The sequence below is a fragment of the Panthera onca genome, chromosome A2, assembly GCF_046562875.1.
Source record: "Panthera onca isolate mPanOnc1 chromosome A2, mPanOnc1 haplotype 2, whole genome shotgun sequence".
Taxonomy (NCBI): Eukaryota; Metazoa; Chordata; class Mammalia; order Carnivora; family Felidae; genus Panthera; species Panthera onca.
This window is the reverse complement of record NC_138340.1, coordinates 148,525,530-148,548,968: the sequence shown is the minus strand read 5'-3', so window position 1 is coordinate 148,548,968 and position 23,439 is coordinate 148,525,530. Positions and strand designations below refer to the sequence as shown.

The following is a 23,439-nucleotide window of genomic DNA, read 5'->3' as shown; positions in this document are numbered from 1 at the left end:
CTGCTGCTTGGGAGGGGAAAGAATTGGGGATGAGGGGATGAAGCTATACTCTGAGAACTACTTATTGCCTTATGATTTTCCCATCCTGTTTATCTGCAAACCTTTGCCAGAATAACCTTCCTGTCACACTCTGTTTCGTTGCGTTATTCCCCTATTTTAACAACTGTTCATGGTGCCCTGTTTCTTAACATTTCCTAACATTTCTTATCCAAACTTCTGCTTGGTTTCCAAGCCTCCTCACAATTAAACATAATTTACCTTCTATTTTTTCTTCTTACAAATAAGCTTTATCGCGTTTCCTTTCCATCTCTAGTGTAGGTACTTGCTCCTGTCCCACCTGCTTCATGAACGTGGGACTCCATGAAGCACTCCATGACTACAGCCAACCTTGGTATGGTTCCTTAATATTAAACCTCAGTAGCACAATTTTACTAACTTAGACTATAATCTATAATAGTAGCGATCGTATGCCTTCATCTCTTCTAAGGCCTAGCATAGGATTAAGTCAATGAGAATTTTTTTTTTTAAAGTTTTTTTTCATGTTTATTTATTTTTGAGAGAGAGAGAGAGAGAGAGAGAGACAGAGCACAAGCAGGGGAGGGGCAGAGAGAGGGAGACGGAATCCGAAGCAGGCTCCAGGCTCTGAGCTGTCAGCACAGAGCCTGATGTGGGGCTCAAACCCATGGACCATGAGATCATGACCTGAGCTGAAGTCAGACCCCCAACCGACTGAGCCACCCAGGAGTGCCTAGTCAATGAGAATTTACTACTTAATGAATTGACCGATTCCCCTAGTTTGTGTTATTCCTACAGGTTGCTTGATTTGGAAGAAAATAATTAAACAAAAATAAGTTCATATGGTTAGCCATAGAATGGAATACTAAGGTTAAATATTGAAACTGAAATCCCCAGCCAGCACAGGAAGCTTCCTCTCCTTTATAAGTAATAGAATGTCAGTAGTGGTGACTCCAGATTTCTGTAAAGGAGCGTCCAGGAGCAGAAACCTGGTGATGGTGGCAGTGCTGTGGGGAAGTGAGGGGGAAGGGTGGGGAGCTTGTCTTGAATTTCTTTTTTTGAGTAGCAGGTACACTTTATACTTACATTGTATATGATTTTACAGTGTGTTTCTTCTTCTTCTTTTTTTTAATGTTTGTTTACTTTTGAGAGGGAGAGAGAGATCATGAGCAGAGGAGGGGCAGAGAGAGAGGGAGAGAGAGAGAGAATCCCAAGCAGGCTCTGTACTGTCAGCACAGAGCCCGATGTGGGGCTCGATCTCATGAACTGATTTTGAGCAAAATCTACAAAAACTAATTGTGGCAAAGCCTGGACTAAACGGGAGCCCCCTTCATTTCCAGTTTGGCCCTCTTTGCATTTCACAGGACTCCCTGGAGAAATGTTTGAGTATGTCCATGCTCAGGACTACCAAAGTGAAATGGAAGCAGGTTTGGGAAGTTTGGGTACTTTATTTGGGGCTGGAGATTTAACGCTGTTTCATTTATAGTTTTATCCCCATGATAAAACACATCCATTTCTGAAACAGAAAAAAATTAAGCTATGCATCAAAAAGCAATACCCAGAGGTAATTATTATTTTTTAATTTAAATTATAGATCTTATTTTTCCTTGAGGCCTTGTGAGGTCTTGCAACTATCATTCAGGATATTAAGACATGAAATACTAGATCTATCTGATTCTCAATACTGGTTTTATGAATTATCTACTTAAAAATGTGGAAACTGTAGAATATGACTGATGAGCTTGTCTGTTGCTATACAGCTTCTGTGGCCTGGTATTGATGTGTGTTTTCCCATAGAAAGGAACACGGAGCTGGTTTCCGTGAGTGCCGATTGTGAACTGAACAATAAAGTGGACATTATTTGCATATTATCCATTCAAATTAGAAATTCACAAAGGTATATATAAATCCTGATGGACCAGTAATACTACGAAAGAAGCCGTTAACTTGGTGCTCCTGACGTTTAGGCTGCCAAACTCTTTGTAGCACTGTGCTTTCTCATTCAGTATTTGTGGTTATAAATGTGCATTAGAGATTTTTCATTCTAACATTGTCATTAACTTTAACATATAGGTAGCCTCAGTTACTCTGCCAGGTACTTCGACAGCATGTTTTTGAAGGCAGTCTTAAAGTACATTATCCTCGGGTGATAGTTAACATAACTGTCAGCTGAACATCATACTTAGTATACATGTGTGTGTGCGCGTGTGTGTTTAAATCCGGTTTGTCTGCCAAGTAAATGGTGCTACAGAAGGATGATGGCAAACTGTTACATGTTTCTTTCTAACCTCAGAGATTTATCCTTGTCATCTTTTGACCTTCTCCCAATCAAACCCTGTACTTTTTACAAGGAGTGGGACAGGATTTATTCTGCAACCCATGCTGTGAGCCATTTAGTTCTAATGTACTGTGTGCTGTATTTCATTCATTGCATGGATGCTTTCATTATTATATTTAAAAGAATCAGTGCTCTTTTTTGTTTATTAATGAATTTGTTGAAATTATAAGATTAATGGATATTTCTCCAGAGCTGAAAATTTAATTTGGTTATGTCTTCTGGTGTAAGCTGTGGCTCAACTATCTCAATCCTGGCAGAGTTTCATTGTTTCTGTAAAATCTGCTTGTGTTATGCGAATATATACATTTATTTCCTTCTGTCAGTAGATCTTCATGGTTTTTTTTTTTCAGTGTTTTTAAACCAGCATATGAAAATAATAGGCTTTGTAAAATCGGACATGACATGTGTGTGCAGATGGTAAAACTGGAAAGAGAAATAGAGGAAAGAAAGAGTCCCGAAGGACCTGACATTTTGCCAGGAGGCAAGCCATCATTTTCATTAAGTAACTTCTAGAGATTGTTTAAGAAATATGGTAACTGGGGAGGGAATTATAGTGTAAGGATGTTGCAAAGAAGATGAAGGGAAAAGGAAAGTCATAGGCGGAAAATGTTACAGGGGACATTGATACGTCCCTTGAGGTTCAGGGAATCCATGTAAATCTTGAATCATAGTTGTAGTTTCAAGTTTTTGTGTTTTCATAGATGTGAGGCATTCATAAAATTCTTCCATCTTTTGGAGTCATTTCTGTTTTCCGCTCAAGGAACTGTCTTGAGTATAGTGAGTCTCTCTCTTCACCCCTTCCTTCCCGGTCTCCTTCTAGTTTAACCAGTTTCTGAAAACAGGATTTAGACACAAGTCATATCACATAGAAGCAAGTGAGGCATAATGAATTTATGCTACACTTCCTCTGAGTATTAAGACCATGGTATTCTATTCCTAAGAACACTAGGATCTAGAACAAGGTAGGAATCTTGGAGTTTCTTATTTGATCCTGAACCCAAATGAGAAACTTAGATTCTCAGAATTTCTTTAGACTTTAAATTCTCAGGGGTGCCTGGGTGGCTCATCTGGTTAAGCGTCTGACTCTTGATTTTGACTCAGGTCATGATCTCACGGTTTGTGAGAATCAAGCCCCACATTGGGCTCTGCGCTGAGTGTGGAGCCTGCTTGGGATTCTCTGTCTTCTCTCTCTCTGCCCCTCCCTGCAACCCCTCAAAATAAATAAATAAGATTTAAGACAAAAATAATTTAAATTCTTAGAAATTTAGAATGTGGCCAAGAGGAGTAAAAGATTGCTAGGCAGTCAGTAAAGAATTAGTGGACTAATGAAAACATGTGTTTAGAATGTTGTTTACTCAAAACAAGTACAGATTTGTTAGGAATTGTGAGCAGCTTTCAACCATACAAGTATTTATTATTTTCTTTTTCTTTTTCTTTTTTTTAATTTAAAGTCTTAAAAAATTTTTTTTAACATTTTTATTTATTTTTGAGAGACAGAGAGAGACAGAGCATGAGTGGGGGAGGGGCAGAGAGAGAGAGAGAGAGGGAGACACAGAATCCGAAGCAGGCTCCAGGCTCCGAGCTCTGAGCTGTCAGCACAGAGCCTGACGTGGGGCTCGAACCCACAAACTGTGAGATCATGACCTGAGCTGAAGTCAGATGCTCAACTAACTGAGCCACCCAGGCGCCCCTATTATTTTCAATAATAGTTTTAAATAAAGGATTTAGGGCCAGATTTGCTATATCCAAGCCATTGCAATACTTGACTTTTTCTCACATGTTCTTTGGTCAGTGTTGTATCATCTATAACTAATTGAGAAAATGCCAGTATTTGTGTTCATTAAGACACAATTTGCCACTGAGGAAGACATTAACATGTTTTTTGAGAAGATTTTTAAAAGCAAAGCATTCAAGTATGTGAGGAAAATACCCTTTTGTCTTAACACATTTTAAAAGGAAAGTGTCGTATGTATGTAAAAGCTGTGGAACCATACTTACTGAGCTTGAAATAGGTTTGCAGATTTCCATGGCAAATCTGATTTATATGGCTTGAGCATTTCTCTTTTTGACTTTTTCTCATTTCACAAACTTTTCCTGTCCCTAAAGATCTGCTTGGAAACTCACTGTGCTAATAGGCAAGGTTGGCCTTTCTTGTGCTTCTCTTAAAGTAGTCCATCCTGAAACTCTGACCTTTTAATTTAATAACAGTTTTATTTGAGAAAATGTTCAGATCCTGAGAGCTGAAAAGAGTGTTTTCAGAAAGGCCATTTTAAATAGTGGTCTCCAAATGGTATATCTTTTTCCCTTCTGTGCTTTGGACCAGACCCCTCAGAAGAAGTATATTGTTGCTTTCTGTATTCTATTGATTTAAAAACAAATAACATGAAACTTAGATTTGCTCAAAACCCATTACTACACTGGTTTATTTTCCTGCCTGGCTTAGATTTGCTATTTTAGATTTTAAACTCTTTATGCTAGGTCATGTTTTATCTTTTGTTATTTTAAATTCTCACTTGTAGCTAAGGTAATTACTTTTTCAGCTGTGACCTTGGATGTGAGACCCAACATTGCATTTTTTTTTTTTTTTTTTTTTTTTTTTAAGAACTGGCTGGGGCATTAGAAAGACAGCTGTGCGTTGGTGTCTTTCCTGACCATAAGTGATGTCAGCTAGTTGGTCCCTTGGGCATGTCTTCTTCAGTGACCTCTAGGAGATCCTGGCCCTTTGCATTGCTGGTAATTTCTCACTCCCACCTCTTTCCCTTGTGGCCTGCCTGGATGACATCACCAGTTACCTCCATCTCTTTCTCACCTCACCCCTGGCCGGTGGTGGAGTTGACCTGATAGGCAGGATAGTATAGAGAAAGAGGACAAGCCTTGAGGCTACATTTCTTTCTCTGCAATCTCTTCTGCATGGCTGCCTTCCCAGCCACCCAGCTCGTTGCCATTTGGTAATGGAGTCCTTACCGTTCCAGTTTAGGTGTATCACACGATTGTAAGAAGCTCTCTGCAGACTTTGGCTTTTCCCGTGGTAGGAAGCCCCTATATGTAAGAGGCATAAAGCACGCTGTGGAAGATACGGAGACTTAGGAAACAGATCCCATTGCTGTATCCTCAGACCTGGGATGCTGACGTCTCACTGAAGCTTAGTTTTAATTGGTTGAATGAAATTCAGTTGAATTGTGGTTGAGAATTTGATTGCATTTTGCCTGAGAGAAATGTTGCTGTGGTAATTTGAAAAAATCCGGGGGAAGCGGTGTGACTACACATCAGCCTGTGTGTGGATTCTAACTGGTATGTGAAACTTAAGGGTATAGTTTGGGGAGCACTAATCGGATTAAATACTTGTTTCAATTTTTGCTACTAATTAGAGCTACCAGCTGTGAGCAACTTGAAACAATGTAGTGTGATGTTGTTTTGCTTGTTTATGAGAAGTAGCTGACGATGTGAAAATCATCGCCTTGTGGAGTGCATAGCCTCGAACTTCATAGCCACTTGACACCCGTGTAACCCAGCGGGTCCTGTTTTTGGTTGAGGAAGTTGAACCTCGGGTAGGTTATTTGACTGACACAAAGTGTAGCTAATGGAAAAACAGGGACTATTCTGTTTAGACTCTTCGTTGACCTCTATTACTGTCTAATTTCTCTTGTTGGTGTTTGCATTGCTTTAAACCTTTAATACTAAAAGAATTTTAAGATTTGCCTGAATATAGACAGAATTCTCTGTTCTAGTTCTTTTCTTGACTTTATGTGACCTTTTCAAAGCCTAGACTTGTATCTTTCTCATCTTATGGACGGTGAAGGAGGAGAGAAGCCAAAGGGCAGCATAGTATATAGTTGAAAGGGACCCTGGAGAACGTCCATTTGAGAACAACCTTTTGAGGCAAACTGTCCAGAGAGGCTGGTAACTTCCCCTAGGTCCTCCAGATTGTTGATGGCCAAGCTGGGATTAGACCCAGCTAGTGTTTACCCTTTCCCTAATTCGTTGTCCATTCTTCTTCTTTTGTATTATATTCTTTTTTCTTTCTAAAGCTTTATTGAGATGGATATACATTTTATTTATACATTCATCAGTGGATAGGCATTTAGGTTGTTTTCACTTTTGGGATATTGTCAATAATACTGCCGTAAATTTCTTCATGTTCTCAGCAACACTTGTTAATGTTTGTCTTTTTGATTATACTGTGTTTGAATTGGTGTATCATTGTTTTGATTTGCCTTTCCCTGATGATGAATGCCCTTCAGTCACTTTTCATATGCTTATTGGCCATTTGTATGATCTGTTTTAGAGAAATGCCTATTTCTATCCCTTGCCCATTTTTAATTTTGTTGTCTTTTTGTTTGTGTATTCTGGATACAAGTCTCTAATCAGCTATATGATTTGTCAGTATTTTTTCTCATTCTGTCAGTTGTCTTTTCACCTTCATGATGATGTCCTCTGATGCTCTTGTTGTTTCCTGATAATCTACAACTTACAGAACACAGGGGCGCCTGGGTGGCTCAGTCAGTTAAGCGTCTGACTTCGGCTCAGGTCATGATCTCATGGCTCCTTGGTTCAAGCCCCACATCGGGCTCTGTGCTGACTGCTCAGATTCTGTGTCTCCCTTTCTCTCTGCCTCTCCCCTGCTCACACTCTTATCTCCCTTTCAAAAAATAAATAAACATTAAAAAATTAAAAAAAAAAAAGAGAACACATCCTTATGACCTTTCCCATATCTTCTTTGTTATTGTCCAGTGTCAGCTAAATTTTAAAAAGGCTTTCTATGTCCTGTTGTAATTCACTTTTTTGCATATGCGCTGAGGCAAGGTGCTGATAAGCGTGGAGATCATCAAAGTGTTGTTGCACGGGAGAGACGGTCCCACCTCATTTCCCACCTAATAGCCTCTACCATTTGAAATACTTCTTAGTTCCTGTAGGTATCCCTAGATTCCCCCCAATTTTTGTGGTGCTTTCTTGGTCATGATTTTGGGTAGTGGATTTCTAGTAAAGAGGAAATGCTCTCTACATATTTCTTATGAAGGCTCTTAAGAAGTATGTCAGATTTGTCTATTTGATTTGCTATCATAGCTGCAAGAATCTTTACAAAACATATCGTACAACATCTTCCAATTGGAAACACCAGATGTTTCAAATCAAGTCACCAGGTATTTAGAAAGCTCCAGCTGTGTTCTCAGCATTTTTTTTTTTTTTTTTACATCTCTCTCCAATTGTTGGCACTTGATGTGGATGACATAGTTTCCAAAAATACGGCTTTAACATTTTTGCTCTCTCCCCCCTTCCCTCAGAGGATGTCCTCCTTCCAGCTCAACCTCAGCCTGCTCAAGGAGCTACTCAGCTTCATCAAGGTCCTCAAGTGGATTGCTTCTATCTTTGCTTTTGCCACCTGTGGAGGTTTTAAGGGCAAAACAGAAATTCAAGTGACTTGTCCTAAAGTTAATGAAAATAAAGTGATTACAGCTGCTTTTTTGCCTATCCATTCAGGTTGAATGAAGCATTATTTGAGGCAATTCCAGATGCAAACGTGTGTGATGTAAATTGGAAAAATTATGTCCTTATTGGAGATTACTCTTCTTCTGCACAATTCTGCGTTACATTTGCAGTCTTTGTCTTCCTGTACTGCTCAGCTGCCCTTCTGCTCTATGTTGGTTATATGAACCTGTGTTGGGATAGTCGAAACCTTCCCATGATTGGCTTCATTGTTACTCGTTGCCACTTTTCTGTGGTTGGCGAGCACTTCAGCCTGGGCTAAAGCTCTTACAGATATTAAAGTAGCTACTGGTCACAGTATTGTCAAGGAACTTCAGCCTTGTGACCATCAAGAAATGACATGTTATTTTGGCTCTGTAACTAGTATCGGATCCCTAAATGTGTCTGTGATCTTTGGCTTTCTGAATATGATACTTTGGGGAGGAAATGCATGGTTTGTGTACAAGGAGACCAGTTCACACAATCCATCAAATACTTCTGCTTCCCACCCCAAGGAGGTATTCCACCTCCTTCTGGAATATAATTAAAGGGAGAAATACACTGTATGAAACATATGTCTATACTTTGACCTGTTGCCAACATTTTGAGAAGCATTATTTGTTTCTAATAAAAGTAATGGCTTTTTCAATAAATTGGTGGGTTCAAAATTTTGCTGCTTTTTTTATATAAAGCCTGTGCCTTTCCTAGAAATTTAAGATGTAAATGTATTCTCACATGTAAATTTGAAAATTCAGGGGCCTATTATGAGATGATACACATTTTTAGATGACTGGTTATTTCTTTACTAAGTTGTTTGCCTTCCAGAGTTGTTTACACCTTAAGCCTTAACATATGTCTTCACTAAGAAAAGAGTTACATTGTCATATCATAATAGGAGGAAAATCTCTATTTGGAATATACACTACTGTAAGTTTGTACAGATCATACATCTAAGACCTGTCTTTGTTTAAGAAAGCCTTGATTACATAAATCATATTTAGAAAAAACATTTAGTTCAGAATTTGTATCTGAACATTGTTTATATGTTATGAAAAACTTTTAATTGCAAAGACTGGTTGTATGTTTTATTTCTGGTTTTCTAAGTGACCTACAGTACTTAATAGGTGTACTAAAATTGTTTTGGAAATGGGGTTTGGAAATTTGATAGATGTATAGTTAAGTTAGTGATTCTGTCGCATGAGGCAGAAGCTTCTATTACACCGGTTGTTTAATAGACTTGCTATAGAAGTAGAAAGAACGTGGTTCAAGTCGAGATTTTGATATGTCTGGGCATTACTGTCAATGGTATTTGTTGTCCTTTGTTGCTCATGCCACTTAGTGCAGGCTAAGACCTAGTCTCCTTGCAAGCAGAAAAATAAGCCACCTGTTCTCGCAGACCCTTTCATAGGGTTAAAAAATTTAAGATTGCCTTTCACTTTGAAACATTTAACCTTTAGATTCAATGAAGTTACTATTTTGAGAATAGCATTGATGTTGTGAAAATAAATGCAATTTGGATTTCATGTTTCTTCATGTTCATTCTTCTTGCACAAGTGGATGATTAAGGAATTATGCATCATAAACAGGAATTTAAGTGAGCTGTATTATGGGTGCACTGTCTTTGTGCACACATTTGGGTGTATTCTGAATGCAGGGATTATTCACATTTTGCTTCCTAATCTTTTTGTTGTGCAGGGCCAGATTTCTCATTCTTACCACATGATTGTTTATATGTGAAGTACATCTTGCTGTTGCCTTATTTGTGTTGCTTTTGTTCATGGCAAGACTTGTCAGTATGAGAATGTATATCTTTTATGCAACAAACTTAATAAAGAAGTTAAAAGAAAAATAAAATTTTCATAAATTGTAAATGTCCTTTTTCACAAATCATGGAAAAATGGTTGTAAATACAAATGATTTTCTTCCTGTCGTAAGTGGTTCTTTAAAGTGTTTAATTATCAAAGTGAGAATGTTTTGATGTCCTCTTCCTCTTCCTCTCTGAAGTCCCTTCCTTCCAGCCTCTCCTCCTCTTCTACGTGATGGTCACACTTTAATGATAGGACATCATCCTAAAGAATTTGTACTTAATGGTTCGGTCCCCACTGGGCAGTAAGCAGCTACTTGAGTTTATTATACGTTTTGGCAGGTGTGGAAATTTCTAGGTCACCAGGGAACTTTTGATTAAATTACTCCTGAAGTGCACTAATTAATTGGTCTTTTCTACAGTGCTTAGGTAGTTCCAAGGAGATGCTGACCAGCTGGCAGAACTTTGCCCACTAAGATCTAGTCTTCGCTTTGTTTTTCTGGAGTATTGTCTTGCTTTTGTTTTTAAGAAATCATTGATTTTCTCTCCTTCCACTCTATCGATCCTAGTTTCTGATGAAGAATTGAAAAGAAGAGTGGCTGAGGAGCTGGCGTTGGAGCAAGCCAAGAAAGAGTCTGAAAATCAGAAACGGTGAGTTTTGTGATATCTGAGGGAGATTTTGGTGGACTTTTGTCATAATTATGAAATCTTTTTGGAGAGGAGTGATTGTAATAAGACTCATATTTGTGTCTGGGCTGCAGAATGTGTTGAACATATGAACGTGGCCATTTTCTAGTTTTGGATGGTGCTTGTTCAAACCCTCCCTTACTCTCTTCCCACACTTGATTGTGACAGCTGTATCTCTCGTGTGGTTCTTAGCTGCGTGATTATTGTACAGTTTCTCAGTATGTGAGAAGTCTTTCTTGAGGATTCTCCAAGCATTTCTGAGGCTAGTCTCTCTCAGCAAATGGTTTGCGATTGTAAATTGTGTATTCTACTGTGGGTGTTAAGGTTTACGGTATTGTAGCTGCTAGTGAATGTTACATGTTTTACATAGTGCTCATATTAACAGATAGGACTAATTAGTAATGTGCTCACTTAAAAGAGCGGAGACATTGCAGAAATATATAAGGTTGAAGAATCAAAATCCTCCATAACTCTGTTCTATGGAGATAACCACTCTTGAACATTTTATTCTTTTGTACATCTGTACAATTATTGTCATTGTTATTACTGCTAACAGCTGAAAGAATGTTCACTGAAGTGTTTTTGTAATAGTAGAGAACAGGGAGCAATCCACATGCCCATTATGGGGACAGGATGAATGACTTAGGATACATGCCTACAATGGAGTACTAGACAGTCAAGTAGATCCTCCTGTGCTGATTCAGATAGATGTGGAAAAGCCATAAATTGATAAAAAGCAACGTTCCAAACAGCATAATTTTTTGTGGTAAAAAATACTACTTTTAAAGATTTAAAGTATGTACTTATTCATAAAAATATATGAATACATTTTAATCCAAAATAGAGTCAAGTGTTCCATCTGTGCTCCTTCTGAAATTTGCATGTAGCACAGTGTATTCTATAATCATGTGAAGATCTTTCTACTGTGAATACTAGGCACATGCCTACCATGTGTAGATGCCTAGTATGTATTTGTTCTTATTTTGGACTGCTTAACTATTTTGTTTGAGAGAGCTCAATGTAAAGAATCTTCGAATTGGATTCTAGTCCTCACTGACCACCGGACCTTCAACATATAATTTAACCTCGCTGGGCCTTAAAGATTTTTATCTCTAAACTGAGGAGTCTGAAAAATGTTCTCTAATATTTCTTTCCCTTTGACAATGTGCTGAGCTACCTCTAATTTACTTGAAATGTATGGAATAGGACATAAGTTTTAAGAGTAAGACCACCATTTTCTCAGGAAATAGGGAAGGCTCAGGGCTTAGGGTTTAAAAAAAATCAAGATGTAATTAGTACTGCTAAAAGGGTTTTCTGTGTATTTCAGTAGTTTCCTACGCAACACTTTATAATTACTTAATTGGGTTAGGTTGGTGGAGTATATAATTAGAGAGTGGAGTTTAAATATTCAAAAGATTTCAGACCACTTTCATTAAGAAGCAAAGAAAATCGATATGTTATGGTAGAATTTCTTGTCTTTGAAATTTTATTATTTTTAATTGAATTTTATTTTAATAAGGCTTTTTTTTTTGGTTAGACTCTCATATGTACTTTGCTTATTATATTTCACATAGGACTTTTGTCTTTTCTCCACACATGGTACAGGCTTTCAGTTACAATAACTCTCACTGTGGTGTCTTGTTTTTGTTTTCGTGTGTTTTCTCCCCCCTTTCATTATTCAACTCCCATTTGCTCTGCCTTGGTCTGTGAAAGGGTAAAGGGCAAATGGGATGAGTAAAAGGTACCAGTGAGAGCCAATCTCTTATCTCTTGTGGACTGGGGTTGGCAGCTTTGCTGTAACTGGACAAATGACTATTGATAAAGAATTTATTTTCTGTCACCTTTAAGGAGAGCGGAGGGTAGTACAACCTTTTTATTATTTTTTCTTTACAAAAATATTTTGTCTGAAGCCTTCTTCAGAATGAAAATTTCCAGCTGTCAGATCTCGGCAAAAAGTGTGTGTTCATCTGTATGGTAGTTCTTGGAAGAATCAATAGCTATTTTTTTTTTCTTTCTTTTTTCTACTGGAGAAGAAACTTTAGAAGAAGCATTAAGAAAGTTTTATGCATAGTCTTTTAAAAGCAACTTTTTGGAGTCACGAGGCATTTATACATTATTGTATCTGTTGCCTTAATTGAGTAAACCCTGGTAAGCAGTTTCAGAGAATGGTTCCTTGTGCCATTGTCCTGTCACTTGTAATGCTGCTTCATTGTTTTTCCCTTGCTGTCCAGATGCACACATAACTGCAGGTAGTTTCCCAAGCACTTAAGGTTGGCACGTAGGTACAAGTATGTGTAAGGAATCAAATTTGTGCAAAAAGGACTTTGGAAATCATTTAGATTTTGTTATTTTTCTCTACAGAGTATTTGTTATCCTTGTTTTACCTTCTTATTATGGACATTTTAAAGCACACTGAAAATCAGAGATAAGTACAATGAATCCCTAAAGCCCATCACACTGTTTCAACAATTCTGGCTTCATCTATAATCCATTCATGCTGCCTATGTGGCGAATGGTAAGGGAAGCAGTAATATTTCTTTTCTTTTTAAAATTTTTTTTCTTAATGTTTCTTTTTGAGAGAGAGAGAGAGAGAGAGAGTGAGAGACAGAGTGCGAGTGGGGGGAGGGGCAGAGAGAGAGGGAGACACAGGATCTGAAGCAGGCTCCAGGCTCTGAGCTGTCAGCACAGAGCCTGACACGGAGCTTGAACTCAGGAACCGCGAGATCATGACCTGAGCCGAAGTTGGACATTCAACCCATTGAGCCACCCAGGTGCCCCACCAGTAACATTTTTAATAAGCTGATGAACTTTGTGGCAGCGAGCTAATCCAAAATGTCTTCCATCAGGCTAGCTTAAAGAAGGACTTTTGTTTCAGTTAGGTTTTTTGGTTGAAAGACTGAAACTGAACTCTGGGTAACTTAGGAAGCGAGGAAATTTTTAGAAGCATATTGGATAGCTCAAGAGAATCAAAAGGAAGATGAGAGAACTACTAGGTAGGGAAGAACTGAGTACTACTGAAACTGTACACAGCAGGGTAGAAGTAATTCTCCCAAAGGAAATCAGGATGAAGGTTTCACAACAAAGGGGAAAGAATGGTGGGTGGCTAAATTTCATTGAACTGAAGATGTCATCGATTTAAGAAGCATTTGATGTACCACTAAGAAAAAAATTGCTGCAAATTATAGCACAGTAGTTTATCTCTTAGAAATTTTATTGAAAGAGCTCATTAAGATTTACTTTGAATTTTTAAAAAACCTATTACTTTGTGTATTCATGAAAAAGGAAAATGTAAGCAAAATAAATAGGTTAAGGTAGTGTTCTCAAGTGAGGGAGGTTTTGGTCCCCAGGGGCCATAAGACAATGTCTGGAGACATTTTTGACTGTCACAGCTTGTCATTATTGCCATCTAGCAGGTGAGGCCAGAGGTGCTGCTAAAAATCCTGTAATGCATAGGGTAAACCCCCCCACCCCACACAAAGAATGATCTGGCTCAACATGTCCTTGTTCATACTGGGTCTGATTCCTCTGACTTGCTCTTTGACTCAGGGTCTTGATGTTCTTGCTTTTCCATATGGGATCCCATATTCTGTGCTATCAACACCTTGGCAACGCAGCATTCCTTCCTTACAAGGTTGCTCCGTTGTCATTCCTGGGGTTTTTCCAGGCTGCTGCTGCCAGTTGTGTAAGTTTTGATGCTACGCGCAGGCCGTGACAACCGTGCAGGACTGCCGCGTGGCAGACAGCAGTTGTGAGATGCTTTCAGGCGGGAGAAAACACGGCACATCACAGTCCTGGAGCTGCATTCTCCGGTACAGTCCACACACGCTCCAGGCCATGACATCTGTCAGGTCCGAAAGGACTTCCTGAGGGTCTGCCTCCTGTCCTACCTGCTCGGAAGGCCTTGGACGGCATCTCTGCCTGGCAGTGCCACACGCCATTAGATCCGGTTCAGAAATGTTTGGACTGGCCATTGAAAATTCACCTGAACTCTTTTCCTTTAAATCTCCACTGTCTGAAATCTAACCAGCAGACGTAGCCTAATTAAAAGTTGCTTTGTAGGAAAAGGTCTTCATTAAGACCAGTGACAATGCAGCTGATTGTAAGCCCCATGACTGTATGTGTTGTATTCTCATCGTATCTCAGAAAACATTTGCATGTGGAAGCTCAATTCAGTTAATTTTAGATCCGATTCTCTTTTATGAAAATCTTTAGTTATTTGCTTAGTTGACAAGATGACACCCCCCAAATCACTGACCTAGTAGTAGTACACTACAATTGATGGGTCTAATTTGGAATCCTAGTTTTGCTTACCACCACATCTCATGGATGGAACGGTTGTTTGGTGCATTGGGAGTCAAGAGTAAATTGAATGCCCGTGTCAGCAGTCTGTTTTTGCTGTTATTCTTTATTGCCTGTTTTGGATTATGGCTGACCGTACTGTGTTGTAACCGTAGCAGGCCAATGTAGCAGGGACACAATATGCCACAATATGTGGTCTTTTGCACCCCACCTCCAAGAGTCAGTCTCTGACAGCAAGAAAAATGGAACTACTTCTGACCTCTGACCTTTGGCATTTGAATTTCACCTCTTTACCTGTAAAGGCAAGCGCAGGTGTTTCAGTTTTAATAACCTTTCTTCAAGAAACCAGGAAGGGAATAGCTACGCGATGTTGTAACTAACCGAGCATTAACCAAGATGACTTACCTGCTGTTTTTGATGGACATCAGTTGAAATTTCACCTCATTTTTAATTACTTGGAAAATTACCTTAGATTTGTGAGACTTAAAATAATTAGTTTGGTTAATAAATTAGTTATAAATTTTATCAGTATCTGGGTAAGTTAGAGTAGAGCACAGTCCATTCAGTTTTCAATTTAGAGCATCAAGTAAGGGCTTATGTCAGCAAACAAGGGCTTAAATAAGCTTATTTGTGCATTTAGTTTCTTATCGTAAAAGTGAAATTCACAGTGATGGTATCTTCTGTTTAAACTCATTATGTATCATAATTCATTTCAGCTTTATTATTAGATGTTTTCTGCCCTTGCAGGAAAAAACTGGGAAGGGAAGGAGGAAAGAGTCCACTGGAGAAAAACAGGGTATTGTGGGTTAGCGTCCCACTGAAAATACCTGTCAGAGGGGCGCCTGGGTGGCTCAGTCGGTTAGGCGTCCGACTTCAGCTCAGGTCACGATCTCGCGGTCCGTGAGTTCGAGCCCCGCGTCGGGCTCTGGGCTGATGGCTCAGAGCCTGGAGCCTGTTTCCGATTCTGTGTCTCCCTCTCTTTCTGCCCCTCCCCCGTTCATGCTCTGTCTCTCTCTGTCCCAAAAGTAAATAAACGTTAAAAAAAAAAAAAACAAAAAACCTGTCAGAAGTTACGTAGCGTGATGCCTTTCATGTAGTGAGCTCTCACAGAAATTGTTGAGTTGAATCACTGGGCCTGGAAAATCCTGACAGTCTTCTAGCAAGGACGGCCTGTTCTATAACATATACATATATATTCTATGTTTTGTTAAAAATAAAAACAAATTATGCCTTTAAAAATCAGACGTTGGGGCACCTGGGTGGCTCAGTTGGTTAAGCATCCAGCTCTTGACCATGAGTCATGACCCCATGGTTCGTGGGTTTGGGCCCTGCATCAGGCTTTGGCACGGACCCTGCTTGGGATTCTCTGTCTCCCTCCCTCTCTCTGCCTTTACCCCGCTCACTCTCTACCTCTCTCTCTCAAAATAAATAAATAAACATTAAAATATTAATAAAAAATAAAAATCAGACTTTAACTAGAGACCATAGATACTTGTCTTATAAATCTTTGTTTTAAGTTAGTGTAGTGTGAAACACCATTTTCCAATTGTAGACACAAATCACACAGTTATGAAATTACATACCTTCAGCCTGTGTGTAATCTCTAGGTGTATAGTACTTAAAAAAAAAAAACAGTTTTCAGGGAAGAAGTACCATGGATAACCGTACTCATCATAAAAGCGCAGTTTTTTATTTTACTGTTTTTAATGTTTATTTTTGAGAGACAGAGAGTGAGCGAGAGCACATCCTCGAGTAGGGGAGGGACTGAGAGACAGGGAGATCCAGAATCTGAAGCAGGCTTCAGGCTCTGAGCTGTCAGCACAGAGCCCGAGGCGGGGCTCGAACCCATAAGCTGTGAGATCATGACCTGAGCTGAAGTCGGACCCTCAACCGGCTGAGCTGTGCAGGCACCCCTTAAAAGTGTAGTTTTTAAGTGACTTTAAAAGATCACTTAGCAGTCAGTATTTTCTCAAGGCACTCAACTGTCACAGGCAAATGAATTTTAACTTCTGATTTATAAATATTTGCAAATAAGGTGATCGATGAAATTTGAGTTATCATTCTTCGGTGACACTCCTCTGATATCCGGGTGTAATGTGTATCACTCTGCTGTGATGCGAATGTACTTCTGTGTCTGGCTTGCTGATGGTAGTGGACAGTTTGTTGGCATTATCTGCAAACTACTCCTTTATACTCGCTGACATTTAAGAGCTCCTTCTGTGGTATTAAAAGCCCTAATATAATAGATTTATTTTCTTATTGAAGCCTTTTTTTTTTTTTTTAATGCATACTGCATTGCTGTTGTTTTATACCCATCCCTTTTCTATTACATTTGTTTAAAAGTAGATAAAGACGTAACCCGTTCTCAGTGCAGTAGGAAGATCACGTTTAGCCACCCAGTACTTTTCCGGGGAACATGACTGGAAGTGCTTTGTATGTACTGATTATTGGAATCTCTCACCATCTGCTGCTTTCATCTTTTTCTCTTCAAGTGACACTTTTCTCTTTTTAATAGAATCTACTCCATTCTATAACCAGTCATTATAGAAGGTTGGATTATTGAGTCTGTGTTTTATTTAAATCTCTTCTTTTTCCAAAGCCATTTTTCTTTCCTATCAATGCTACGTTGTTGGAGAAGCCCACCCCGAATCCTGTTGAAGAAGCTCTTTCTACATGGTAGGAATATTAAGCCTGGAAAACCAGAATCAGTCAAGCATGCCGTAGAAATCTGTAACTTTTTTACTGATTGTATTAACAGCAGTGATGTTCAACCACTTCTTGTTCACGTGTATCTTCTGATAGTAATTACAGAGTTTTCTCTCGTGAAGCATAGTGTTTGAAGTTATTTGTGCCAAAATTGGTTTCTGCATTTGGAAGTTTCTACGAATTGGTTTCTGCGTGTTCTGTGGTTGTAGTGGTTCTTGTTGCTGTTTCTGCATTGCCCAGTACAATCCGGGGATGGGAGGGGGTGGTAATGTGCTCTGTGAATCATTTATCATTCCTTCCATAACACTGACAGTAGCATTAATAGTTTATCACTGTTTCATAGAAACATATGACTGAAGTAGACATATGTGAAGCTTCTTAGTCAGCAGCCGAACCAGGACTTGAATTGGACAGCCCCTCAGCCCCACACTGTCGATTGCTGAGGTGATAGAATCATATTGACTCTCATCATCCTGTAAAACATTGATTCAAAGGAAGCTCCACATGGGACTCCAATATAAAGTGCCATCTGGTTAGGGCTAGGACTAGGGTTGTAGAGCTCTGTCAGCCTTTTCCTCCCTCTTTTCCCTTCCTAGAGACCTGGGAATCATCTTCATAGGCCCTGATGCTAATTAGGGCTTAGTTTGAGAAACCTGGGGTCAGGATAATTTTCTCTCCAATTTGGACACTTTCTGTGTGAGGAGTGTACTTGTCTTGTCCAAACGGCATTTCTTGGATGGATGTGGTTTTGTTTTTGTTCTAGAAGGTGAGTGGGCAGTGGCCTGATGTCCATTTCCTTGAGTCCAGAAGTTAGTATTTATGGACGGTGGTCCACGTAGGCTGGGCCTTACCCTGGCTGAGCACGCAGTCCTGGCCTTTCTGGAAGACATCTGCTGATCCTGCTGGTAATGAATGCTGTGTTGGGAAGAGTGTAGAAGAATGTGAGATCCTTCTATGGCAGTTCCCTTTGGAAACTGGAAAAATACATGGACAGGGTCCCTTCTTTCTTCTTCTGACTTTAACAGCTTTGCCAGTAGAGTCTCAAGCTGAAAAGGAGTGTGGGCAACACGGTTGTAAATCAGATGTAAAGTTTTTTTCTCAGCATTATAATATTTCCAAACATTGACACATTTTGATGTTTAAGTAATAACCCCTCCCCCTTCCTTTCCTGGTTGGTGAAAACTGTTAAAAAGCTAGTGGCTCATGTTAAGTTTCTAGTAAGTATTTTGCTGAGAGAACCCATATTCTTTCATATCCCATTCTTATCCAGAAGTGGATATGGTTTGTCTTTGGAAACTTTCTTCACAGTTTATACATGACAGACACACATAGGATATACACTCTGGGGTCACATATTATCTGTTATGAAAACCATTTCCAGTTCAGGACCCATTTGCCCAACTAAAATGAGAAAATTAAAAAAAAAAAAATTGTAGGTGGTGTTGCCTTGTATTTGTTGTGTGTTCAGTGCTGTTCTGAGCACTTTATGTATTTTAAGTCATTCATCCTCTCAGCACCTCTGTTACCCCCACTTTATAAATAAGAAACATGAGAGGTAAAGGAGCTTGCCCAGGCCTGTATCTAGTAAGCGGTGGGTCTGGGATTCAAACCCAAGTCGATGGAGTCCATGCACTTTACTGTCCCACAGTACTACCTTCCCATGTGTACAGGGAGTCCTTCCCTTAAAGTTTTTCATTTATCATTGTGGGGAGGAGTAGCAAGCATTTACTTGGATTTTCACCTCTGAATCATAGTAGATAAAAGATCGCTTCAAAAAGGACCTCCGTAGGTGTGCTCCTGGTTATTAGATCTGGGCAACTTTATTTTATTTTATTTTTTTTTTACAACTTCCTTTATTTTAGGACCAAAATCTTTTGAGAATTTGTGTTTAAAGTTAATATTCTTTATTTATGTAGGCTGTAACTTAATTATTAAATGCTCATTTGTGTACATATTTTAAATGATGGAGGCAATGTAAATTCCTTATTAGCTTAAGATTGGGACATTTTTCTTAACTGCTCAGTGTGGTGGCTCCGCACGTGGCAGCAGGTGGTCCTCTGCCTCCTGAACTTTAGAGATGAGTGTCAGCTTCTGGTCACTGAGGCACACGTGTGCTCAGCAGTGTTCTGTTGAGTTCAGTGGAGCCACCTGGGCCCTGCCATTGTTCGAGAAGTAATAAAGAGGTGTAGGATTTACTTAAATGACTGTGGAGTGGAAATCATTTTGCATTTCTACTTTTATATTCATTCTTGGGCTTTTTCTTTGTTTTTTTTTAGGAGACTTACAGTCATTCTAGTATTTTTATCCGTTGTGTTGCTTCATGTGTTGGATTTTTGGTTTGTAGCGTTTGTTATTATTTGTCTTTTCTGTAATAGTCAAAGTAATTTGATAAGGTATCACATTTAGTTGACAAACTTCTGTGTTTTTAAATCAGTTAAGAAAATTAGCTGTTAGGGCAATGTGCCTTTGGAACTAGAATATAGAATTCCTGCGTTGAGTAATGTGCAGGTACGATGTGTGTGGAGCAATTTATCATATACTGTTGACAGCTGCTTCCCTACGCATATACTGTGTAGCACCTTCACACTCAAACTATTTCACTTGAACTGGTTTTCGAAGTTATCCCATTAAAATGATTTTAGTGTGCTTTTTGACATCAAGTATATAAAGTATAAAAATAGTTTATTAACCATTAATGTGTCAATTAATGATTTAAATTTAAGTTCCTTCACAGCTTCTTAGAATGGATTGCTTAAATTCCTTATCTCCCGGTGCCATTTGACGAATGGTGATTAGATTAGAACAAGAATTCCTTAAAAACCCATAAATTACAATTTTGCTATAAGTACAATAGGATGATGGATTAAAAGCAAACCAAATCAAAACAAAACCAAAAAAAAAAAGGCAACTGAGACCACTAATTTAATATGGGAAATGTCAATTAATTTAAAGACCATTGCCCATACTCTGGTTTCTCTTCATATAAATCTTTCACCTTTTAAAAACCATTACCCAGCAGTGTCTGCAATCTTTATTATTGCTACAGAGCCTGGTAGGTTTGGCTTAGGTCATTCCTCAAACTACTGAAAACACGGATGTTTATTTGTAAAAAAAATACACACACACACACACACACACACACACACACACACACACAAGAAATACCTATTGAAGAAATTCAGATAATATAGAAGAACAAAAAGTTAATCATCTTTCCCCCTCTCTCCCTTACTCTGCTGTTTCCCCGTAGAAAACCATTCACACATTCATACCCGGGGGGAAATATATTCTTAACAGTGTTTTACATGGTTTGTGTTTTAAACAAAATGAGATTGAAGTAATGTTGTATAACTTGCTTTTTTTCCCTTCCCAATCTTATATTGTGGGCCTCTTCCCATGTGTGCCATTTATACAGATCTTACAGGTAGACTTTAGATCTGATAATACACGCCATTTAAGAAGACTCTACGTAGGAAAAGTAATAGTCACAGTAATAATATGTAATAATAAGTAATAATAGTAACAGCGGATAGTTTTTGAACCCTTCCTTTGTGCCGAGCACTGGTGCAAGCACTTTGCACGGATTGATCATTTAATCCTTCACAGCAGTGCTGTGAAGGAAGTTCTCTTCTGCTGGTACACTCACTTTGCAGATGAAGTATCTGAAACACACAGAGATTCACTTGCTTACAGTCACATGCCCAGAAAATAGAGAAATTGGGATTTGAACACAAACAGTCTGGAATCTGAAATCATACTGATCACCACTCTACTTGACTGTGTCTCAGAGGCTAAATTATTTTCTGGTCCAACAGTGATGTTACCGATTATATATTAGTCTGAATGTTCTGTCTGAGGCTCTTTTGATGTGGTTTACTGAAGTTTTATGTTTTTCAGATTTCAGTACAATTTTTCCATTGATTGTTGAGCTCAATAAATAAGGAATTTAGTTTTGAAAAGAATTCATAAGTAAAGGGATTTTTTTTGGTATTTTTTTTAATTCACATGACTGTATTTTGAAATAAAACTGTCAAAATACTGTCAAATAGTGGATGAAAATTAATATTTCAGTAAATTTTGCTATACAATGTTGGGAATTATGTATTTCTTTATGAATATACCTGTCAACCATACAATTCGGTTTTTATGGACTTAAAGAAAAAGAGCCCAAACTATTGTCCAAGTGAGTTTCTGTAACATAAGTTATTTGTACACCTCCAGGTAGGTTTGACATAGAAAGCACTTTGCTGAAACTACTGAAAACTTACATGTTAGCCTAACAAAAATTGAGGGTAATATTAGAATTTTGATTACTGATTATTCTTGCTCCCTTCTTCTTGCCTTTATGTCTCTCCTTTCCCCCTTCTAATTAATTAGCCCTGTTGTCCCTGCTTTTCAAATGTATTGCAAATCCATTGTCCCTCACTATTTCTATCCCTACTTAGTCTAAGCTAGCGGTTTTCAGTTGGGGGATAGTTTCCTCTCGCCCCCACCCCTGGGGCATTTGGCCATGGCTGGAGACCTTTACAGTTGTCACAACGAAGAGGGTGGTCCTGGTGTCTAGGGAGTGGGTGGTGGCCAGGGATGCTGGTAAATATCCTATGATGCATAGAACAGCCTCCAACAACATAGAATTATTCAGTCCAAATGTCATCAGTGCTAAGGTTGAGAAACCCTGGTCTAAGTCTTTATCATTTCTCATTTGTACAATTACAAAGTCTCCTCCAGAGAGCCACCCTGGTCTCCAAGTTCTCTTCACAAAGCAGTATTAGCGTGCTTTAAAAATTTATTTTTTTAAGTAATGTCTGTACCCACCGTGGGGCTTGAACTCATGACCTTGGATCAAGAGTCGGATGCTCTACTCACCCAGCTAGCCGGGTGCCCCTAAAGATGTATTTTGAATCATAGGAGTTTATTTGCTTAAAATTTTCGACTGGATTTTCATTAGATTTAGCATAAAGTCCGGATCTTTCCATGACCTTCTAGTCCTCTGATTCCTTTTGTATATGAATATGCTCATGCCTCATCTCTTACCACCTTCTCATTGGACATTTCAGTGGCATCAGCTGCAAACCTGTTTGTGCCTACAGCTCTTTGCCTACGATACTTGTATTCCATTTTTGCATGGCTGGCTTCCTCTTTACTATTTGGTGTTCTTTCCAGCCCCACAGAGAGGCTTTCCCTGATTATTTTACCTAAATATTTTTTCTTTCCTGTCCTCTCACTCTGGTTATCTTTTTCTCTACTTTGTTTCTTCATTGCACTTTGGCTGTTGATTGACGGTCTCTTCCACTGGAATAGGAGGGCAGAACTCATATATATATAGTAAGTGTCAACAAGAATGCATTACCAAATTAAAATGATATTTTATGGTTATGGCTAAATAGGATTAGAATGGGATAGAATTTGTCCAGAAGGGAAAAGAGGCAGGAGAATTATCATGTGACAACAGCAGCTCTCACTTAATGATTGCTTCCTGTTTACCGGGTGCCGTGCTGCTGTATTTGTGTACCTTAGCTCCGCACTCCCGCAGGAGCCTTCTGACCACCCTTCCTTAGCCTGTATGGCAGCCTGTAGGATGATACCCCTCACAGTTCCTCAGGATTCAAGGCTGGGCGCCCCCCCTGCCAAACTGGGAGCAAATGGATGGGTAGCTCTGCTCCTCACAGGTTTGATTTACAGTTGGAACGCCACGCCACTCGGAGAGGCTGAGTCCCTTGCCCTAGGCTGTGTTACTGACAAAAGGCAGCGTCAGGATTCGAATCCAGCTCTCTTTCCCCTTACACCTCTTTCCCAGCTGTTCCTCTTCAGCTTTCTTGGGCCTCAGGAAACAACTGTGGTTCATGTCTTCCCCTCTAGTAGTGTAACTGGCTCGCAAGTTTAACTGCAGAGGCAGCATTTTTTTTTGGTTTCATGTGACTTAGGCAAAAAATGATGTATTTTTCTATCCTGTCCTGAGACAGTTGCTTAGTCAGCAATGTCTAGAAGTGAAAGACTGACAGTTAGGAGACTATGGTTTGGACTCTGGACTATTTTTGTTGGCAACTAAAAACCTACGAAAAATTTGAACTACATCTAAAATACACACTGTGTCACACACTCATACTTCTATGACTGAGTGTGTTTT

At 39.0% G+C, this 23,439-nt stretch overlaps 1 protein-coding gene and 1 pseudogene across 3 annotated transcripts in view; both read left to right on the top strand.

The window, feature by feature from the left end:
- Window positions 1–23,439, top strand: part of CHCHD3 (coiled-coil-helix-coiled-coil-helix domain containing 3) — a 280,744-nt gene that overhangs the window by 50,596 nt on the left and 206,709 nt on the right. For all 3 annotated transcript variants that reach the window (XM_060633180.3, XM_060633181.3, XM_060633179.3), the window contains exon 3: window positions 10,190–10,271. In XM_060633180.3, the coding sequence (XP_060489163.3) occupies window positions 10,190–10,271 (82 nt within the window). The remainder of the gene's footprint in view (window positions 1–10,189; window positions 10,272–23,439) is intronic.
- Window positions 7,560–8,873, top strand: LOC132679544 (synaptophysin-like protein 1 pseudogene; annotated as a pseudogene).